The sequence below is a fragment of the Pleuronectes platessa genome, chromosome 9 (genome assembly GCF_947347685.1).
Source record: "Pleuronectes platessa chromosome 9, fPlePla1.1, whole genome shotgun sequence".
Classification (NCBI taxonomy): domain Eukaryota; kingdom Metazoa; phylum Chordata; class Actinopteri; order Pleuronectiformes; family Pleuronectidae; genus Pleuronectes; species Pleuronectes platessa.
The window spans coordinates 6,568,372-6,587,434 of record NC_070634.1 but is presented as its reverse complement, the minus strand read 5'-3'; the positions used below and the strand labels follow the sequence as shown (position 1 = coordinate 6,587,434).

General features: G+C 42.2%; 3 protein-coding genes across 7 annotated transcripts; 2 read left to right on the top strand and 1 right to left on the bottom strand.

Annotated features, from left to right (window-relative positions):
• The first annotated feature begins 7 nt into the window (after positions 1-7).
• On the top strand, positions 8-6,822 carry LOC128447975 (basic immunoglobulin-like variable motif-containing protein). Its single transcript, XM_053430449.1, has 9 exons — positions 8-779; positions 860-989; positions 1,202-1,297; positions 2,160-2,264; positions 2,354-2,448; positions 2,541-2,673; positions 4,188-4,271; positions 4,681-4,777; positions 4,866-6,822. Exons 1-9 carry the CDS (start codon positions 302-304, stop codon positions 5,166-5,168), a joined length of 1,521 nt encoding a protein of 506 aa, XP_053286424.1. The 5' UTR covers positions 8-301; the 3' UTR covers positions 5,169-6,822.
• On the bottom strand, positions 5,247-12,181 carry zgc:172121 (uncharacterized protein LOC337599 homolog). Of its 5 annotated transcripts, none has more exons than XM_053430450.1 (9): positions 11,941-12,181; positions 10,709-10,776; positions 10,426-10,598; positions 10,246-10,349; positions 9,114-9,275; positions 8,824-9,029; positions 8,617-8,733; positions 7,319-7,398; positions 5,247-6,958 (listed from the first exon to the last, which is right to left on the bottom strand). In XM_053430450.1, exons 1-9 carry the CDS (start codon positions 12,037-12,039, stop codon positions 6,861-6,863), a joined length of 1,107 nt encoding a protein of 368 aa, XP_053286425.1. In that variant the 5' UTR covers positions 12,040-12,181; the 3' UTR covers positions 5,247-6,860. The 5 variants fall into 5 exon arrangements, 3 of the variants coding, with proteins under 3 accessions (XP_053286425.1, XP_053286426.1, XP_053286427.1); XM_053430451.1 differs by having other exon boundaries at positions 10,426-10,586; XR_008339690.1 differs by having other exon boundaries at positions 6,889-6,958; positions 7,319-7,436.
• A 569-nt stretch (positions 12,182-12,750) lies between these two features.
• On the top strand, positions 12,751-18,659 carry dnai2b (dynein, axonemal, intermediate chain 2b). Its single transcript, XM_053429728.1, has 12 exons — positions 12,751-12,933; positions 13,305-13,466; positions 14,066-14,187; positions 14,280-14,422; positions 14,498-14,611; positions 14,692-14,831; positions 14,929-15,051; positions 15,868-16,091; positions 16,175-16,310; positions 16,425-16,571; positions 17,901-18,125; positions 18,533-18,659. The coding sequence occupies exons 1-12, from the start codon at positions 12,751-12,753 to the stop codon at positions 18,581-18,583; spliced, it is 1,770 nt and encodes a 589-aa protein (XP_053285703.1). The 3' UTR covers positions 18,584-18,659.
• Positions 18,660-19,063: the final 404 nt, after the last annotated feature.

Sequence of the window (19,063 nt, the reverse complement as noted above, 5' to 3'; positions counted from 1 at the left end):
GTGTGTTACTGTAACCTCAGAGCAAGCTGGAACAAGAAATTACTTGATGTATACAGTCTTATTTTTATCTTATTTAACCTCACTGTAAGTTTAAACAATGATATTCCGGGTTGTGACTTGGATAACCATGTGTTTGTGATGTGATACTGTTGTCACCTCCTCAATATCATCCCTTTAAATCTCTGCCCTGTTTTTTATAAATGCCTCTCTTCTCATCCCCAGAAGAGACCGCCATCACATCAGCGTCACAGTCAGCTTCAGCTGTTTCTCCCACCCATCATATATTTAAAGTGGCTGTTCAATGCCGAATACATCAGATGTTCAGGGAGGGAACCTGTCTGGGCCAGAAGAGCCATCAGGGCAGCAGAGGACAACTGAAGGGGAGGAGGGCCGCAGCCTGATCAGCTCCCTGGCCCGGGACGCCGCCAGAGCGAGGAGGGCTTCCAGTGTCGAGCTCAACCTGCCGTGGAACTGCCCGGTCACTCACTCCAGAGAAAAGTTCTACACAGTTTGCTCAGACTATGCTTTCCTCAACCAGGCTGCTTCGGTGTATTGTCCCCCGAGCACAGCCAGGGACGATGTACAGATCAAGCAGGATGATGGGTCCACGCTGATGAAGACCAAACCCTCAGTTGACTTCAGCTCTTGTGGGGCCCATGTGGGATCAGACGGGGACTATGAAATGGAGCAAGTGTCCTCTGGCAACACCAAACCCATTCTGGCTTGGGAGATCGACACAGTAGACTTCGATGCCGTGCTTATGAGAAAAATAAGAACAAGTAAGAAAGATCTCCTAACTGAAGTCTGTGATATGAATTTATCAAATTTGTCAGTAAGATAGTCTCACACTACATTTCAGGCAATGTGAAGAAATGCAGCACCAAGAAGATGAAGTCATCAGACAGACCCAGTCGCAATCTGCAAGACATCCCTCCTCACGCCTCCACGGAGGAGATCAAACAGCGAAAGGTGCTCGACCTCAGAAGATGGTAATGTTCCAACATTTTTTTATTAATGCACAGTAAACAATTGCAGATGCACATAAAGGAAACCATAACTTGTACTGGAGAATGCAAGGAGAGGAGTTATATTATACCTGATTTAGTTATTCTTTAGAGGCTTTATACTGGAGAGGACAATATTACATCACATTGTTAATGTGATATAATGGTTTAACATGTGGATCTGTTCATTATCTCAGGTATTGCATCAGTCGGCCCCAGTACAAGACTTCCTGTGGAATCTCCTCTTTGGTGTCTGTTTGGAACTTTTTGTACAGCACTTTGGGTGCAGGAAGGTGAGCTGCACGTTGTGTTCTCTCTCAGATTTCATGTAAAAATGCAGCTAATGACAATTAAGGTAGGTACAGTGTGTTCATTGGTTTACTCCTTGACATTTCAATAAGTCACACCCCTCAGTTTGATCTGCTTTGAACAGAACTTATCAATAAAGTTGATGCTCTCGACCAGACTGTGTCAGACACACACCAGCAAATGAAATGTGAAAGGAATCTCAGTGACAAACTGATTAAAACAACGAGGAATAACTGAGCTGAGTTCAGAAGAATTCAGAATAGTGCACTCTTCTATTTGCTTAGTAATTGATTATTTCCTAATTAACCCCTGTTCACTGCAGGAGATCCTCCGCAGAATTCACCAGCGAGCAGGCGAGTTGATACAAAAATTTAAAATACTTCTATTGCGGGTTTTGTAATATAAGCAATATGTTTTTTTGATTTGGATACATTCAACTCTAAAAATGTTGTCATCCGACCAGTTAAAAAGCAGGAAGAGCACAGACAATCTCCTGCTCTGGATCTGAAGGAGACAGCAACACAGTGTTCCCTGAGAGTCTGACATGGTAACTGTCGTCCCTACAGCTTCTGCAGCTGTCAGTGTACATGATGGAAAAAAAGGCGATTAGACGCATCATGGACATGAGCCAGTTCTTGTTACTCCAGTTCCAGATCAACAGCTGTTCCCTCAGATGCCAGAACACTGCTGTCTTTCAGTCAAAAAATGTAGAACCCGTCAATCAACTTCTATTGTTCTGGATTAGAGTCCTTTTCAACTGGTATCATGTGAGATGATTTGCATATTTTCTGTTGCGCTGAAGTTGCAGTTGCTTACTAATATGTGCACCTTTATTTGTGTTGCCAGTCTCCCACCCATCTCTCAGGAGGAGGCTCTGCATATTCTTGGCTTTCAGCCGCCTTTTGAGGAAATAAAGTTTGGTCCTTTCACCGGAAACGCTACTCTAATGCGGTACACAATGTCTCCTTTGCCCTTTTAAAATATTCACTCCATCTCAGGAAACATACCCAACTCTTTAATCCATGCATTTGATCTTACAGGTGGTTCAGACAAATCAACGAAAACTTCAGAATGCGAGGTTGCTCCTACATTCTGTACAAACCCCATGGAAAACACAAGACTGCAGGAGAAACAGGTTAGTCCCACAGCTCCCCCCCCCCCCCCCCCCCCCCATATTATATATCTGCTTAAAGCTTAAACAAGTAATAACTGCTCTAATCTTTTCAGCGGAAGGAGCGTTGATGAAGCTGACCCAAGGGCTGAAGGATGAGTCCATGGCCTACATTTACCACTGCCAGAACCACTACTTCTGCCCTGTGGGCTTTGAAGCTACACCACTCAAAGCAGCAAAAGCTTACAGGTAGGTCCACCTCTGATTATTGTCAGAGTGTTGATTAGTTTTGTGAATCATCAATTAGTTGTTTAGCCCCTCCCTTAGTACCACACATAAAGTATGGGATATTATGTCCCTGAGTGACCTATGATAGTGTCTTTGAGGTCCCACCTGCACTTATATACATCTGTCAACAATAGCTACTTCCAGATCGAAGTTAGCTCAAGTTTGTCGAGGGGTTATTTAAGCTTGAACCTGATTCCATGGTGAGCGATACCCAACCACAACCTGAGCTAACTGCTCATCATGAAGATAATTACATCAACAGGAGACGTTGGACCAGTATACTGCTGCTACTGGGTCAGTTAGCCAAAATGACACATTGTTGAACTCTCAATGCTGCCGTGCAGCTGACAAATTGGTCGTGTTGTGGCTTTTCCTTCTGAGCCGACATTGGTAAAGAACCTCTTGCCCATGTTCCCCGACTTTGTTTCGGAGTTGACCTGGACATAGAAGAAGCTGCAGTCTACCCATGTCTTAAATGGACAATTAGGGGATTTGTATGAAGCTGAGCGGACTGGTTTGGTCAATTCCCCACCTATGGAACCAACTCGGCCCACTCATCCAGCCGTGTCCCATTAGCGCGGTGTAGGCAGACCCACAACCCTCCCATCCAAGTCCTGCAGGTTCTGTTCTACGCAGATTGATCCTGTTTATTGAGCTTAAGCTGGAACCCCTTGTTCACTGAGCTCTGTCATCATGCTCCAGATCCATCAGGCAATGTGTCTGGGGGCATTAGATTAATTTCCGACTGTCTCACTGCGCAGTGCTCTCCTTGGGCTGAGGGATTGTCCACGATGGTGGCACAGACACGGCTGTAGCTTATTCTGTCTGATGTTTCAGACAGGGACACATTGGTTTATGGTAGCCATATCTGCCTGTCATGTTAGCTATGAGTGTTCTATATGGCTATATGTGTTGTTAAGAGTGTCAGCCGGCTGAGGTTAGTGATTAAATGCAGCATCCCCTCAGGAGATTTGTCTGCTTGAGGACCTATGCAGTTCTTCCTTTGAGCATATTGAGTTTGAAGATATATCATTTCTCTCATACAAGAGTGATTTGCCCCTCGCCTAGACTTCTGCGCAGTGGGTGGAAACCTTCATGCTTTGTCTGTGCACCGCTCGTGTACCCAGTTCTCTCCTGATGGCTCCGAGGTTACAGAAAAAAGACTGAAAAAAACAGACCTGGAAAGTTTATGAAAATGGAAATTAATAGACATTGGTAATTGAAAGTGCTTACAAAAAATGTTTATGTCACGTGCTGTCTGCATGTGTGCAAGAGACCACTTGCTCTGCTGTCAACACAATTGAGAAATGTTCTCACAGTCAAGCCTCTCTCTCCTTGAATTGTCTGAGCTCTGCATTTTATTAACCTTGATCTGTTTCTCAACCTTTGAATTTGAGTTGTTTAACTGTTTGACTGTATAAACACTGTATAAATATCAGTTTATAAACAGACAAGTTGTTCTCTGCTGTGCAAAGGGGCCCTCTACCCACAAATGAAATGGAGCACTGGATCCTCATCGGAGAGCCCAGCAGGAAACACCCAGCTATTCATTGTAAAAAGTAAGCTCGGCTTCTCCTCAGTCTCTGCTGAAGTTTATCAGCACTGTTGTTGAGTTGCACATTGCTCAGCAGTGTGGTTCTGGAAAGAAAAAAAATCCCATTTCTTTTCTGAGAACAGATTCTGATTACCAGCCCTAATATTGCAACCATCCAAGGTAGACTTACCAGAAGCTATGAGATTGTGAAACGAATCCTGTAAAAGCCAAATGTCTGTATAATATCAACTGTTTTATTCACAATGTCAAGAAGTACTACACTACCCACAATCCTCAAGTGTAAAAGTGATGTTTCTTTTCGGTAGAGCTAGCTGTTACCATGGAAATGTCTACCACAACCTCAAAAAATCATGTTGGCGGAGCAAAGTAGGCGGTCACTATAATGCTCTGTACCATGAAACCACTCTTTTCAGGTGGCTGGACATTGTGACTGACCTCAACACACAGAACCCAGAATACCTGGACATTCGTCACACAGAGAGGGGGATCCAGCAGCGCAAAACCAAAAAGGTTCCTCCCCTCACATCTATTGTTTTCAATGTTGTTCTTTAAGTAAACACATGTGGGATAGAACTAATAGACTCTCCCTGGCTCACAGGTGGGCGGCAACCTGCACTGCATCATGGCGTTCCAGAGGGTGAACTGGCAGAAGCTCGGCCCCTGGGCGATGAATCTGGAGAACCTGCGCCACGACTTTCACCCCTCCAGCACGGAGCGGGCCCACGGACACGTCCCAGAGGACACGGAGGAGAGTACGTCGAGTAAACGCCTGGCCCACCTGGGACGCTCGCACAGTATGGGAAGTCAGAAAGACACCAGCTGGAAACGCCTGTCCAACACCACAGAGTACAGACGGAAGAGCTCCCCTGACAGCGACCTCCAAGAAGACATCACAGACTGAAAAGGCTCAGCGGGACATACACGGGAGGACAAAATAACACAATTCTTAAGATACAGTTACAGAAAAAGTCTACAGGTGTTCTGTATTTTATCGTCAATATATGTATAACAAAAAACAATATCAGTCCAACTGTCTGTACGTTCTGTGTGGCACTGAACTCAAAACTCATAAGTTCATACTGAAGATGTTAATGTTTAAAAATGCACCCTTAATATATGGTTTCAAAACGTAATGTCCTACCACCGCTGGGCCTTGTAGTTTCTAATCAAACTATATTTAAACAGAAGTAGAAGAAGAACGGGAAAAATATTTTTAAGCAGTGGATTAATACAATCAAGGCTCTTGCTGGTATCCCCCCAGCATTATGGAAAAATAAACTACGATTTATATGTTTCGTTATAATGAACTGACGTTTACCAAATCTGAGCAATAATAGAGTTCTGTGTAGAAAGGCATGAGTTCTGGACACACAAGCATTTCTTGTTCGGAGGATAAATGTTGGGATTTGTTCTTAACAAGAAGAATACAAAATAACACCAGACTTCTCTTCTTTTAGTATTAACTTTAGATTAAGATTCAACTCAGCTGTCAGCTTGAGGCTTTAACCTAGTTTGCATTGAATTTAATCAAATATTCTGTGGAAGCTAGTGTTGGTGAGGGTCTGCAAACTGGGGACTGATGCACCAGCAACCATATACAAGTCACAGTTACACAATTAGTTACACCCGTGAGCCGTATTAAATCGATGGCGCTATTACTGTCTGACTTTCGAGGCGGCGGACGACACTTTGCAGCCCCATGGAGGACAGATGGTTGCTGTCTGGATTGCTTGAGCATCAGTTTCAAATAGTGCAGTCGTTCTTTAAAATTCTGGTGACGCATTGCAAACAGAAGAATACTTCAGTGTTAAAGAGAGACAGTAGATACCTCCTGACCCAAACATTGAACCCTTAAAAATGAAGATCGGTGAATCAACACTCCTTAAAGCATGAGTATCACGGGGGTACAGCACTGGAAGGTGTTTCTTTTATTTTTTCCACCTGTGTATTTACATTCCCATGTGACAGTAACACTACAAGATTATTTTCATTTGATCAAACCCATTTCTTTGTGTTAAGTTATGTTTCAGTCACATCGTCTTTACCTCCCTGCTTTGATACTGTATTAGAGTACATTATATTCAGCTCTTGCTGTCTTAGGAAACATGATAATGACATATTTTGCTGTGAATTCAGATCAAAGATCATCCCTTCATATTCCATAGTAGAGGTACAGTGAGTGGGCTTGTTTTGTGCCTGACGTACAGTGGTTAGTTCAGTGGATATTCCGTCGAGTCCCACATGTTGTTAAAGCAGCTGTTGTGCTTAGTGAAACCTTCATTGCGATGGTTGCATAGACCCTTCCAGTTTTTAAAAGACGGGATTCTGTACAGAAGTGATGGTGGAATCCTTCACGCACCTTGAAACAAAATGTGAACGACTACATGGTTTTATTTTTTCTGTTTATGTACACATTTAATTTATTCTTACACTTTTACCAAGAAGGTCTTTGTCTTTGTCCCAATACAGATGTCATCGTGTACCCAAATGGTTTTGATGTAGTGGTATATTTAATTTATTTTACAATAAATGAAGATTTTTACAAACTCCCAGAACAGACTTCTTTGCCTTTGTCACAATCACTGTTACAGTTTCAGTCCAGTCGCTCTGCAGAGGCTGCAGAGGTACAACTTCCTTTTAAATGTTGTCGTAACTCTTTAATGTGAGCAGGACCAATACGGCAGCAGCCTCCTAATGGACAGAGAGAAAGAGAGAAGCTCTTCAGAGTAAAAGACTGATGAAAAGATTCAAGATTCAAGGGTTTATTATCAAATGCACAGAGATAACATTAAGCAGTCGCTGGCAATGAAATGCTTGAGTCACAGGCTCTCTTCTAACAATGCTCAAGAATTAAAAACAAAAAACGAAATATTAATAAAATAGTATGAAATAGTATATCAAAAATATATAAATATATATATAAAGCTGAAGAAAAAACAGTAGTGCAATTATATGCAATAGTGCAAATATGCCACAGTGCTTGTTTAGTGTAGTTATTGCAGTTCAGAGGAGTTTATAAGACAAAAGAGAAGAGAAAACAGTTATTCTTACCTATCAAGAAGGCACCTTGCTTCAACCATGTATGACTGAGTTCAAGAATTGATGCTGATGCTTTTCCTGGAGTCATCCACCTTTGTAGGGAAAAGGAAACCGATGTTTTTGTGTTTCTCTGTGCACATTGGAAAAGTAAAATTGTATGTATAGTAACTAAAAGTATATTTGTCTTCACCCTAGTCAAAGTTTTAAGACAGAGGATTTCGCACCTTGTACAGATTGTTGAGCCCTATGAGGCAAATAGTGGTTCGTGAAAATGTGTCTGTTAGTGTGTGGCATTGTTTTAAAAAGTCTAAGGGAAATTGCTGCCATTCACAACCTCAAATCCACATTCTGAGACGTCGCTGGTTACTGCACTATCTGCCTCAAGTCTGTTTTTTTAAATTTTGTTTCGAATAAAAATTAAAAAAGACTTTATGTTAACACACCCAGCAAGTTGAAAGTTGATTGGATGGAATCTAGTCGAGAAAATCAAAAGACAGACTGAAAGAAATCTGAACGATATGTAGGATTTTTCATTGGAAAGTCACCGGCCTCAGTTAAATTAGATTTCTTCTGATCATTTGATTTCAGCTATATTCGATACAGAGATCATGAAATATTTTGTTCTCTATTTTCCTAAATATAAAGCTGCAAAGAGCATGGTTGTGTTCAAATGAGTTCAAATAAGTAAACAAGTCAGAGAGCAGCCTCACTAACATTATCTATGTATCTCAGGTTACCTTTAATGGATTTCCTGACTATCCTGTTGTAAGATGCTGTATTATTTTCAGGGAGAGATTTTCAGTCTCTTATTCACCAAATGGAAAGAGATTCTTGGTTCGGGATCTGTTTTCAATCAATAGCTGAAATGTTAAAACGCAGAATGACTGATACAGGGATTAGCTACTATGGTGGTGAGGAAAACATTGCCTTTACACAAGAGCCCAATTTTTCCTTAATCTCTTTATGCGTTTGACATTATGTCACATCTGTTGATAAAAATACAGAGGCTGTTAAAGCTGGGATCTTATTATTAAAACTCCATAGCTGTTCAAATTCAGGGGCTGCATTCTTCAGGGATGTGTCTACTTGGCATAAAAAGACTGCGTCTTCCGTGGGCCCCACTGAAATGAGACGGTCTGGTCTACAGAAAAGGATTGTGGTTGCCTAGCAACAGAGCTGGAGTTGAACATTACGAAATCATTTTTATGCCCCTTGTTTATTTAACACCTGTACTGTGAACTGTTCCGGGGAGATGGAGCCTGATCCTAACGTGCTTGAGTATCAGGATCATCGCTTGCCAGTCCCATTACCTCTTTGAAAATGGTTGGTCACTGAAGCCCAATGAATCCTGGGATAGGTTTGGCCGTGAAGGATCCTTTGTTTCTCGTGGATGGAAGGATTCATTTCTCAGCTGCATTTGAAGGAGCCTTTGAAATGAGACAGTCTTGCTGCTGAGACGTAATCAGTCTTTAAATGAAGCCCCTGAATTGAGACACAGCTCATGACTCCGGACTCACCCCTGCTCTGTGTCCCACTCCTCTCCACTGTTGGGGTACACCACCCAGCTCATATCTGGGCTCAGCAGGGAGCCTGCAGAGTCCAGCAGCTGCTCCACCAGTGCTGGAGAGCAGCAGTTGACTCCTACAGCGACTAGTTGTAGGGATCTGTTAGCAATCTTCACTGCATCTGTGAACGGGCTGCCGTCTGATATACACCTCCCATCCTGAGAGTATTTATACAGACCGTGAGTCACTTTAAAACGCTAATGGATCAACATTAACTTTATACTCTTCAAGTACAAGGTTACCTTACAGGATAAGGAGAGCCACGCTTTGGTGTTGGGAAACTCTCTGAGCAGCTCCACCAGAGCCTCTGCCTCTTTGATACTTGGGATTGTCTCAAAAGCAATGAGGTCAGCTCCTGCTGCTGCTAGGCAACCAATCTGTGGCCGATGCCATTCTTTAAGTTCCTTTGGGGGGAAAAGAAAAGTAAATTACACAACTATCAAGTTACAGTCACCTCTAACAAAGAGGTTATATTTCATGTTTCATCCCTGTGCATTTTCTAATTGTGAGCAAGATTATGCAAAAATACTGAATAAATGGAACTTTTTGGAAGGGGCCTGGGCCTGGGAGGAACCCTGTTAATGAATCTCAAGCAAGAATTAGGCCCATTGTGTGAGGTCAGGGTTGGTGTCAGGGTCTGGGCAAGGGGAGGAGTTGTGAAGAGGAGGTTGTTTAAGGTGTGGCTGTATCCAAGTAAATCCCTTTGTTTGTGAACATGTTGCTATGCACCAGTATGTTTGTTTAAATTTATTGTGCCAATTGTTTAAGAATTTATTTCTACCCTTTGTTTTATGTCGTTCTATTATGCACAGTAAATCACTTTATGTTTTTGAAGTTAACTAGTTTCTAATGGCCCCTTAAAGTTTGGTGGTTATATATGTGTGAGAAATGTGGAATGTGTCTTCAGATGCTGTGTTGACATAATTTATGTCGGTAACTTCCTGAATATTTTACTATTTGATTAGTAATGGTAGGCATGGTAATGGGTAATTTATGTTGTTTATTATGTAAAAAAAATCATCCATCCATTCATCCAGCCACCTATTGTGTCACCTTTAAACTACCTGAACTCGATTCAGTACCTACAGGACGATATAAGTAGTCTTTTTCAAACATTTGGTGCAGATGCGGATTAAAGCGCAGATCCAGGAAATTTGTTTCACTGTCCTTAACGATGCTTTGTGACAAATAAATCACGTAGGTTAACAAACCACTTCTCTTTTCTTTTATTTCTACTATAAGAACTAGACAATCATCTGAAGGTGGAGTTATGCACTAGTGTAGGTGCCACTCAGGTTCTGTATGTCGACTTCACACAGCATCCATAATAACTTTAAATGAACCAGTATGAGCACAGTAAGAAGAATCACTCACCTCAATCCTCATCTTCTCTGCATATTCCCCAGTGTACTCTGAACCATTGTGCAGAAAAGCCCCGTATGGTCCAACAGAGCCGGCCACAAGGGGACATTTTTGCTCTGAGGAGATAAACAAATCACAAATTTCAAATAGCACACAGCTCAGAGGATATCCGAGTGTCTGAGTGTCACACACCTGTTGCACGGCTCTCAGAGACAAATCTCTTCACGGACTCTTTGGCCAGGTGAACACCAGACATCAACAGCTCTCTGGCACATTCAGAGCTCACGTCCATGTGAGTGATGAACCCTGGGATACTTGCCTGGTATGTGGCTGTGGTGATAACATCAGCTCCACTGCGCAGGAAACTGTAGTAAAATAGAAATAGAAAACATAGAAAATGGTTTCTGCAGTTGATTATTATTTATACACCTCTATTCTACTGACTCTTCTACCGCACTATTTCCTGTGGACCCACCTGTAATGAGCCTCTCTTATGGCCTGGGGATTAGTCTGCAACAGTCTGGCACTCCACAAAGGATCTCCCTATGTGTGAGACACACAAGAAGCATTAGTCTATATCTTAAAACATTGATGATATAAAACTATTAATCCCTTTTTTTCTATACAGAGTTGGATGTCTTGGTTTGTAGTGCTGGGCGATATGGGCAAAAATTATCTCAAGATAAAACTGTTCATTTCAGTCAAACAAATGTCTTATTTCTCTTAAATTTTTAGACGGAATTTTGCCCTAGAGTGAAGGTTGTGGTTTTAAGCTCTTCTTTATGAGCAGAGAGCGACAAAGACTTGACAAACAGCTAAATATTTTACAAATCTGAGGTCAATCAATGATATATTATACCTCCTCACTGTGCATAAGCATTGTATTGATGTATTGAACCTTTGTTATATTGCGGCTGATACAATTTATGATATTGTTTATTGCCCAGCCATATCTACTTGCATATAAACAATCTTTGAACCTTTATCATTGGAAGCATGAAGCCCTTTATCTTTCAGAGAGGTGAAAAGTTACTACTCTATATTTGCTTGATTACCGATTACTGCTTTGCAGAGTAATATTAGTTGTACTGCAGGAAAAAGCATTAAAAAGAAGCATGCATGTTGCTGCACCAACAATATTAATAACCCGTATCATGCAATAATAAAGCACTGACAGAGCCATTTTGACTGCATAGTGAGTACTTTTACTGTTACTCTACATTTTCCTATCAATATTAACACATTTCATTTAGATCTTAGGAGTTTAACTTTTAACATTTACTTCTAATGCTTCACCATCAGATTATGGTACTGCCATTTGCACTTTAGAAAATTTTCCGAATAGTGCTTTTAAAAATGTCATTCAACTTTTTCACATTTACTTTTACCATTGAAACACAGCTTTATGCTATCTCTTTATGATCAGTTAGTCCAGTTAGACCAGCAGTGTTTACTTGGTCATCTCAGCAGGAATACAAAGGGCATAATGCTACATTTGAATTTATAAAGATGAAGCTATATCTGACGTATGTGTACTGTAATGCATAGAGATATTTTTGGCCTAATAACATAAACTAGCTGGTTATAAATATGAAACTGTGCAGTGCAGCCTACCTGCATATAAGATCATACATATATTTAAATGTGAAATCCCTGCTGGCTGGGGGGTTAGACACCGGTGTTTATGTATGGAGCAGTAAGCTGTACCTGTAAATGTATTCCTTGTGCCTCCAGTTCAGTCGCTAGTCCTCCATCCAGAATCAGAGGTTGATTGTCAGCCATGTCAGCTCTCAGACGTGAAGCCATAGAGAAACACTGGTTCTATCTACGTCTGTCTAGGATGTAACTATTATTATAACACAGACTACTGACAAACACACACTGACTTCTTACAGTGAGATGGATACACATATATGAGGTCGCTTTGTAAACTGTTGTTGTTCCGGGTTACACAGGACGGTGAAATGGTGCGTTTACTGCGACTCGAAACTTTAAATATTAAGGCGATTCCGCTCTTCATACTTGTACTGTATCACCACTAGATGTCGCATTACCCAATGTTGTGACGCATGCGGAAGACGAACAGTGTTGTATCATAATATAATTCAGCTCGTGAATGAATGAATCGTTGTGAGTTTATACTTCTGTCACTGACATGTGAAGTCACCACCTGAACAAGAACACAGCACCTTCCAGTCGGGCTTTTCCCTAATGTGCTATTTCTTTACTCATGTACTTTCTTTATATTCTATGTACATGTTACTAACGGAGCCTAACATTTACGGATGCTACAGTATGTTTGTTGTTATTTATATATACAATCCTTCATGTATATTAAAGCTTTTTCATTAGTTGAGTTGTATTTCCACATCTTGAATGGAGCGTTACAGTGGGTCCTGAACGCACCTCGGCTTTTCACCACCGTTACTATAGAAACGGAGCACAGCATTCCCGCGGGTCACGGTGGACCAGTGGACCAGTGGATCAGTGGAACAGTGGATCGGTACCAGAGGTTCCATGGAGATCGTCCACGTCTACACGAAGCTCCGCGGGGAGCTCGGCCGCCAGTGTCTGTTCTCGGACCGGCCTGCTGAGCTGCTGGTGGACGTGCTCCCGGACCCGAGTCTGGGTCAGGAGTTCATCCTGAAAACCCCCAGAGAGCAGGCCCAGCAGGTGGGCTGCGACATGTCCGAGCACCAGGTGAGACTCACTGTGGGACAGACACACTCGTCTGAAACACGTTCTGATTTGTTCAGGTGGATTTGGTGCCAATAAGGAGAAACAAGGGTTTTATCATTGTTGAGTTTCAGAAAGTTTGGGGAGGTAGGCGGGAGGATGGAGTAGGTTTGGTGGACAGATAGGGCTGGGTGTCATCCTTCCTTATTGTTAAATTTACAGAAGATATGCCGAGAGGAGGGAAGTAGATTATAAACAGAAGGGGCCCCAGGACAGAGCCCTGGGAAACACCAGTAGGGACTGGAGATGGCTGGTCAACCCCTGGAGAGATGAATTAATGTCTTTGAAATGACAGGTGACAGATTACGTCTGTATTAAGTAGTACAATTCTACAGGTGAACACGGAGCGCTTTGAGTCCAACAGCTGTGGGATTAACCATGTGGAGGGGGGCTGGCCCAAAGATGTCAACCCTGAGGAGATGGAGCAAACCATCCGTTTCAGGAAGAAGGTGGAAAAAGATGAGGGCTACAGCAACAGCGTCCTGCAGCTGGCCAGTGTAAGATCCACATCCACCCAGTTCACCTCAGTCCACATTCAACTCAGTCCACATCAGTCCACATCCATCCACTTTACCTCAGTCCACTACAGTCAACATCAGTCCACATCTACCAAGTTCACTTCAGTCCATATCCACCCACTTTACCTAAGTCCACTTCAGTCTGCATCAGTCCACATCCACCCACTTTACCTCAGTCCACCTCAGTCCGCGTCAATCCACATCCACCCACTTTACCTCAGTCCACATCAGTCCTCATCCACCCACTTTACCTCAGTCCACCTCAGTCCGCATCAATCCACATCCACCCAGTTCACTTCAATCCACATCCACCCACTTTACCTCAGTCCACATCAGTCCTCATCCACCCACTTTACTTCAGCCCACCTCAGTCCGCATCAGTCCACATCCACCCACTTTATCTCAGCCCACCCCGTCCATATCAATTCACATTCACCTCAGTCCACATTGAGTCCTCATTGCTTTGCTCTTATTTACTTTCACTGTGAGTAAAGTGGCTGTCAGCAGATGAGAGGAACGTGTCTACAGCCGTGATGTCACTGTATGATTTCACCATGTAATGTCATGGTTTGGTGCAGGTAATGGAGCACTGCATCAGACAGAACAATGCTGTGGACATCTACCAGGAGTACCTGGAGGACGAGGAGGAGGAGGAGGAAATTCAAGAGCCACCCTCCGCCAAGACCATCAATGTTTTTAGGTGCAACTGTCAACAAATTGATGTACAGACGGTGACCGATTGATCGCTGAGGTTGTTTTGTTCATTGCAGTCCCTCTCCTTTGTGCCTGCAGAGATCCTAATGAGGTGAAACGTACCATTACTGGTCTGTCATGGCATCCGGACAGCGGCAGAAAGCTGGCGGCCGCCTACTCCTGCCTCGAGTTCCAGAAAACTTCCAAAGACATGAGCCTGGACTCCTACATCTGGGACATTGGTGGGTCAGAAAGCAGCTGAATTCAAAAGCACCACAGATTTCAGTCTGTTCACAGATGAACGTTGTATGTTTCAGAGAACCCAAACAGACCAGAGATGACACTCAAGCCGACATCTCCACTTATCTGTCTGGATTATAATCCCAAAGATTCACACACTCTGGTAGGAGGCAGCTTCAATGGGCAGATCGGTACGTTCAGGTCCAGACTGACAGGCAGTGATTTTCTGTCTGTGAAAAGTTTTATAAAGATGCGACTGTGTTGGTTTTAGCTTACTGGGACACCCGGAGAGGCAGCCAGCCTGTGGAGTTTTCCTCTGTGGAGCAGAGTCACAGGGACCCGGTCTACAAAGTTGTCTGGCTGCAGTCCAAGACTGGAACTGATGCATTTTCTGCCTCCACGGATGGACAGGTAGACTCATGATTGATGAATAAGCATATCAGGATGAAGATGCCTAAATAGGACATGGGAACTTATCTTAAAAAATATTTCATCCTCTATCCGTCAGGTTCTGTGGTGGGATGTTCGCAAGTTGAGTGAACCCACAGAGCGTCTGGTTCTGGACCTGGGCAGGGAGGGGAACCTAAATCGGGCTTTAGGAGCCATCTCACTGGAATTTGAAGCCACCATGGTGAGTTTCTGTTATTCTACCCAGCATGGAGCTCAAGATGTGACAAGTCCCCCATGTATTGTGTCCTTTAGCACTGTTGCTTCACAGCAAGAAGGTTCTTGGTTCAAATCCTGATTCGGCTGGATTCCTTCTGTGTAGAGTTTCTCCCACAGACCAAGGACAAAGAGAATAGGGTTAGGTAAGAAGATAAGAGTGAATGGTTGTTTTTAGTTAGTTTAGTTGTTCTCTGTATGTTGGCCCTGAGATGGGCCGCTGCCCAGGATCCACCAATGTACTGTACACTGGGATTAGCTCCAGCTGTAAATGAATATGATGGTTGTAGATCTCATTGAGAAGTGATGGGATTTCTGCCAAGTTAGAACATAAAGATTCAAAGGGATGCAATATCTATTTATCACGCAGAGCAATCAAAAGCAGCTGTCATCTCATATGATTGCCTATCAGAAAGAAGAGGAATAACTTATTAATGCAATATACTCAAAAAAAATCTGACATTTATGATGTAAATAAAATATTAAACAAATTCAATAAATATTTTGTAAATGTAAATATGCCAAAAATAAAGAAAGATAATGCAGACGAAAACACAATAATGGATAACGTAGATTTTCTTGGTTTTACCAACACAGAGAAAAGATTTGCAAAAAGAGAAAGTCCTTATACCTTAAAAGAAACAGAGATCTATCAAAAAAATAAAAACGAGATTCCGAACATAATTGATGAATCGTTGCACTAAAGGAGTAGTTCAACAGAATATAGTTTTAGCAGTTTCATCTCAGACCCTGTGTTTCTGTCTTTGTTACTCTGTCTTTGCAGCCCACTAAGTTCATGGTGGGGACAGAGCAGGGTATCGTCGTATCCTGTAACAGGAAGGCAAAGACACCGGCGGAGAAAATTGTTTGTACGTACGATGGTCACCACGGACCCATCTACGCCCTGCAGAGGAATCCCTTCTTTCCCAAAAACTTCCTCACCGTGGGGGACTGGACGGCCCGAATCTGGTCTGAGGACATCAAGGAATCATCCATCATGTGGACCAAGTGACTCAGACCCTCCACTCTACCTTCTGCTCAGTTTGGGTCAAACTTAGACCAGATTTTAACATCCAGTTTTGTTTCCTCAGATATCAGATGTCGTTCCTGACAGATGCCTGCTGGAGTCCAGTCAGACCCTCTGTCTTCTTCACAGTAAAGATGGACGGTGTCTTAGACGTCTGGGACATCCTTTTCAAACAGAACGACCCCACACTCAGTCTCAAGGTGCTCTTATCTACCCCATAAAAAGTAAATATCATTGTTGTTTGTTGTTAATGTTGTTGTCTGTTGTTAATGTTGTTGTTCGTTGTTGCTCTTGTTGTCCCTGGTTGTCCTTAGGTGTCTGACAAGGCTCTGAACAGCCTCTGCATTCAGGATAACGGGCGCTTGGTGGCGTGTGGTTCTCAGCAGGGCGAAGCCACGCTGCTAGAAATCTGCTCTGGACTGTCGACGCTCCAGAAGAACGAGAAGAATCTGCTGGCTGCTGTGAGAAACACTGAAACACCTGCAGATACATGTTTAATTCCCTAATCTTAGCTTTAGGAGAACTGCGTCCAGGGTGAAGATGTTCAGAAACTCAATGTCAGTGCTGTCATTGGAGAGGGAACACTTAGGTTTTGGCCTGTGGTGTCCAAGTGTGCACTTTTGTCTACATGAGGCGCTTTAGTGGTGTGCCCCAGGGTTGGGTTTTGGGTCCAATTTTATTTTCATGCTCCCCCTGGATCACATCATAAACAAGCATGAAGTTTCATTTCATTTCTATGCTGATGACACGCAGTTGTACCTGCCTGTTAGACCTACAGAGCCTGGTATGCTGTCTTTCTGAGATTAAAAGCTGGATGTCCAGAAACTTTCTGCAGCTGAATGCAGCAAAAGTGAGATTGTTTTAATGGACCTGACCACATAACCAAACAAATACTGCCACCTGCTGGTCTATTATTGGATTAGAATCAAAACTGATTCAAGGAACATTTGTGTATGGTTGGACAGCATTTTAACTCTTGAGCAGCACAGCAAGGCTAAAAATAATTTAAATCGATTTTACATACTTTTATTTCATCACACCTTAACCAAAACAGCATCCTGTAAGGATGCTGTTTTGGTGCTGGCTCCCTGATGTTTTTGAAAGATTTTACTTATTAAAAATGTTAAGGTCTCCATGGCTTTTCTTCCAGCTACACATCAGACCTTTTATTATTTAATGAGCTGGCACGTACAATGAGATCCTCAGGCAGAGGTGGTCTGGTTTTCCAGATTAAAAGCTAAAGGCTCAGCTGAGTCAGTTGGGTCAGTGAATTTAAATTAATTAAATCCCTTGTTGGAACAAACTTTTATCAGACAGCCTTTCCTGATTATACCTGGAATTTTAAATTTGTTGAGTTTAATCTTTAAAAACGTATCTTCTTTTGATATTTGTGATTCCTAATTGCTGTGGTCGGTTTTATTTTGCTTCCTTTGTAGAACACATTGAAACTTAGATTTTGAAAAGTGCTCTACACTCAAATGTACAGTTACTCTTTCACTATATTGAAAAATAGTTGCATCAGATCCATTCCCTCTTCTCGATGCAGAACTTAGGAGGAAAAACATCTTTTGATAAATTCCCATGTGGACGAGGCCTCGGAGAAAAAGTGATGAAACTGTTACAGCTTCAAAAACAGCTTCATTTACTACAGGGAGTGCAGCTCTGGACAGTTTACTGTAAATGACAGATGTTACTGTAGCAGGACCACCTGTGGACCATCCCAGATGTTCCACCGGGAAGTAGAAACAAGCTGAAACATCTCAGGCATCACTGTGTTTCTGTATTTCCAGATGTTTGAGCGTGAGACAAAGCGAGAAAAGATCCTGGAGGCTCGGCAGAGAGAGATTCGCCTGAAGGAGAGGAGTCGATCGGAGCAGAGCAAAGAGGAGGAAGGAGGTCAGGAGGAGGGAGAGGAGAGTCCTGATCAACTGATCGTCAGAGCCGAGAACGACTTCTACAGCATGGTGGAGATGGAGCAGAGGAGGAGGAAGGAGAGGGAGGACGAATCAAACCAGGTGCTTCATCTCCTCATTCGCTCATGTCTTTCCTTGGTCCTCCTTTGTCCTCATTGGTCCTCCTTTGTCCTACTTTATTCTGTATTTCCAGATGCACGATTGTATACACCTTTGGTTAAAACTAATCAACCCCCCAAAAAACATAGATATTCATAAAACATATTTTCACACGTTCAGGAACATTCTACTCATGTGTAGCAACAACCCTCCTTTACTGTTATCATTTGAAATTTAAAAAGTAAGATTTCAATTTCAGAACTTTTTTAATTCAGCCTTAGAACCATGGGTTAGTAGAACATGAAGTCCTCAGGTTTTCCGATATTAAACAGTGAATTGTGTTTTTCTACTCAGCAGCAACAATTTCCCTCAAACTGACGTTTAAATCTATGAACGATTATGTTTTTCAGGAGAAAGACGTCTGTGAAGAAAAAGAAGTGAAAGACGAGGCAGAAACTTAATATAAACATGTTTCTCTCCAAAAATGTATTGTGTTTCAAGTGAATGTTGTAATAAAATGAGTGTTTTCAGTTTTCACCTGTTTGAAATGTTCTTTGACTGAATTTCTGTAAATCAAATGAGGACACGTTTTACAAGAAAAGATTTATAGAAGACAGGAGGACGAAGGAAATAAAAACAAATAAAACCAACAGTTTTGTAATCTAACATTCTTCTGATTTGAGATGTTTTGGAGTTTTAATGAATTTGTACTTCTAATAAAGGTACTTTTTGTACCTTATTCCAAGACCGGATGAAACAAGGTGGTGTCAGTATTTAAACCCTTGAATTGATTCCACTGTTAATGGCTCAGCTAGTTATCTGAACGTAATTTACTGAGTTGATTTATATATTTTTCAATTGAAGGTTCTTATACAACGAGCACAAATAACTTAGTTGTTTTTAATATTAATGATGAAGTGGATCAATAATCTGCTTGTGTC

Coding starts and splice junctions, on each gene's coding strand:
- LOC128447975 (XM_053430449.1), top strand. CDS start 302: ATGCCGAATACATCAGATGTTCAGGGAGGGAACCTGTCTGGGCCAGAA. Junction 2,449..2,540: donor CAAGACTGCAGGAGAAACAG/GTTAGTCCCACA, acceptor TAATCTTTTCAG/CGGAAGGAGCGTTGATGAAG. Junction 4,272..4,680: donor CCAGCTATTCATTGTAAAAA/GTAAGCTCGGCT, acceptor CACTCTTTTCAG/GTGGCTGGACATTGTGACTG.
- zgc:172121 (XM_053430450.1), bottom strand. CDS start 12,039: ATGGCTTCACGTCTGAGAGCTGACATGGCTGACAATCAACCTCTGATT. Junction 9,030..9,113: donor GGCTCTCCTTATCCTGTAAG/GTAACCTTGTAC, acceptor AAATACTCTCAG/GATGGGAGGTGTATATCAGA. Junction 7,399..8,616: donor GACCAACCATTTTCAAAGAG/GTAATGGGACTG, acceptor TTCCCTACAAAG/GTGGATGACTCCAGGAAAAG.
- dnai2b (XM_053429728.1), top strand. CDS start 12,751: ATGGAGATCGTCCACGTCTACACGAAGCTCCGCGGGGAGCTCGGCCGC. Junction 12,934..13,304: donor GCGACATGTCCGAGCACCAG/GTGAGACTCACT, acceptor ACAATTCTACAG/GTGAACACGGAGCGCTTTGA. Junction 16,311..16,424: donor ACCCCACACTCAGTCTCAAG/GTGCTCTTATCT, acceptor GGTTGTCCTTAG/GTGTCTGACAAGGCTCTGAA.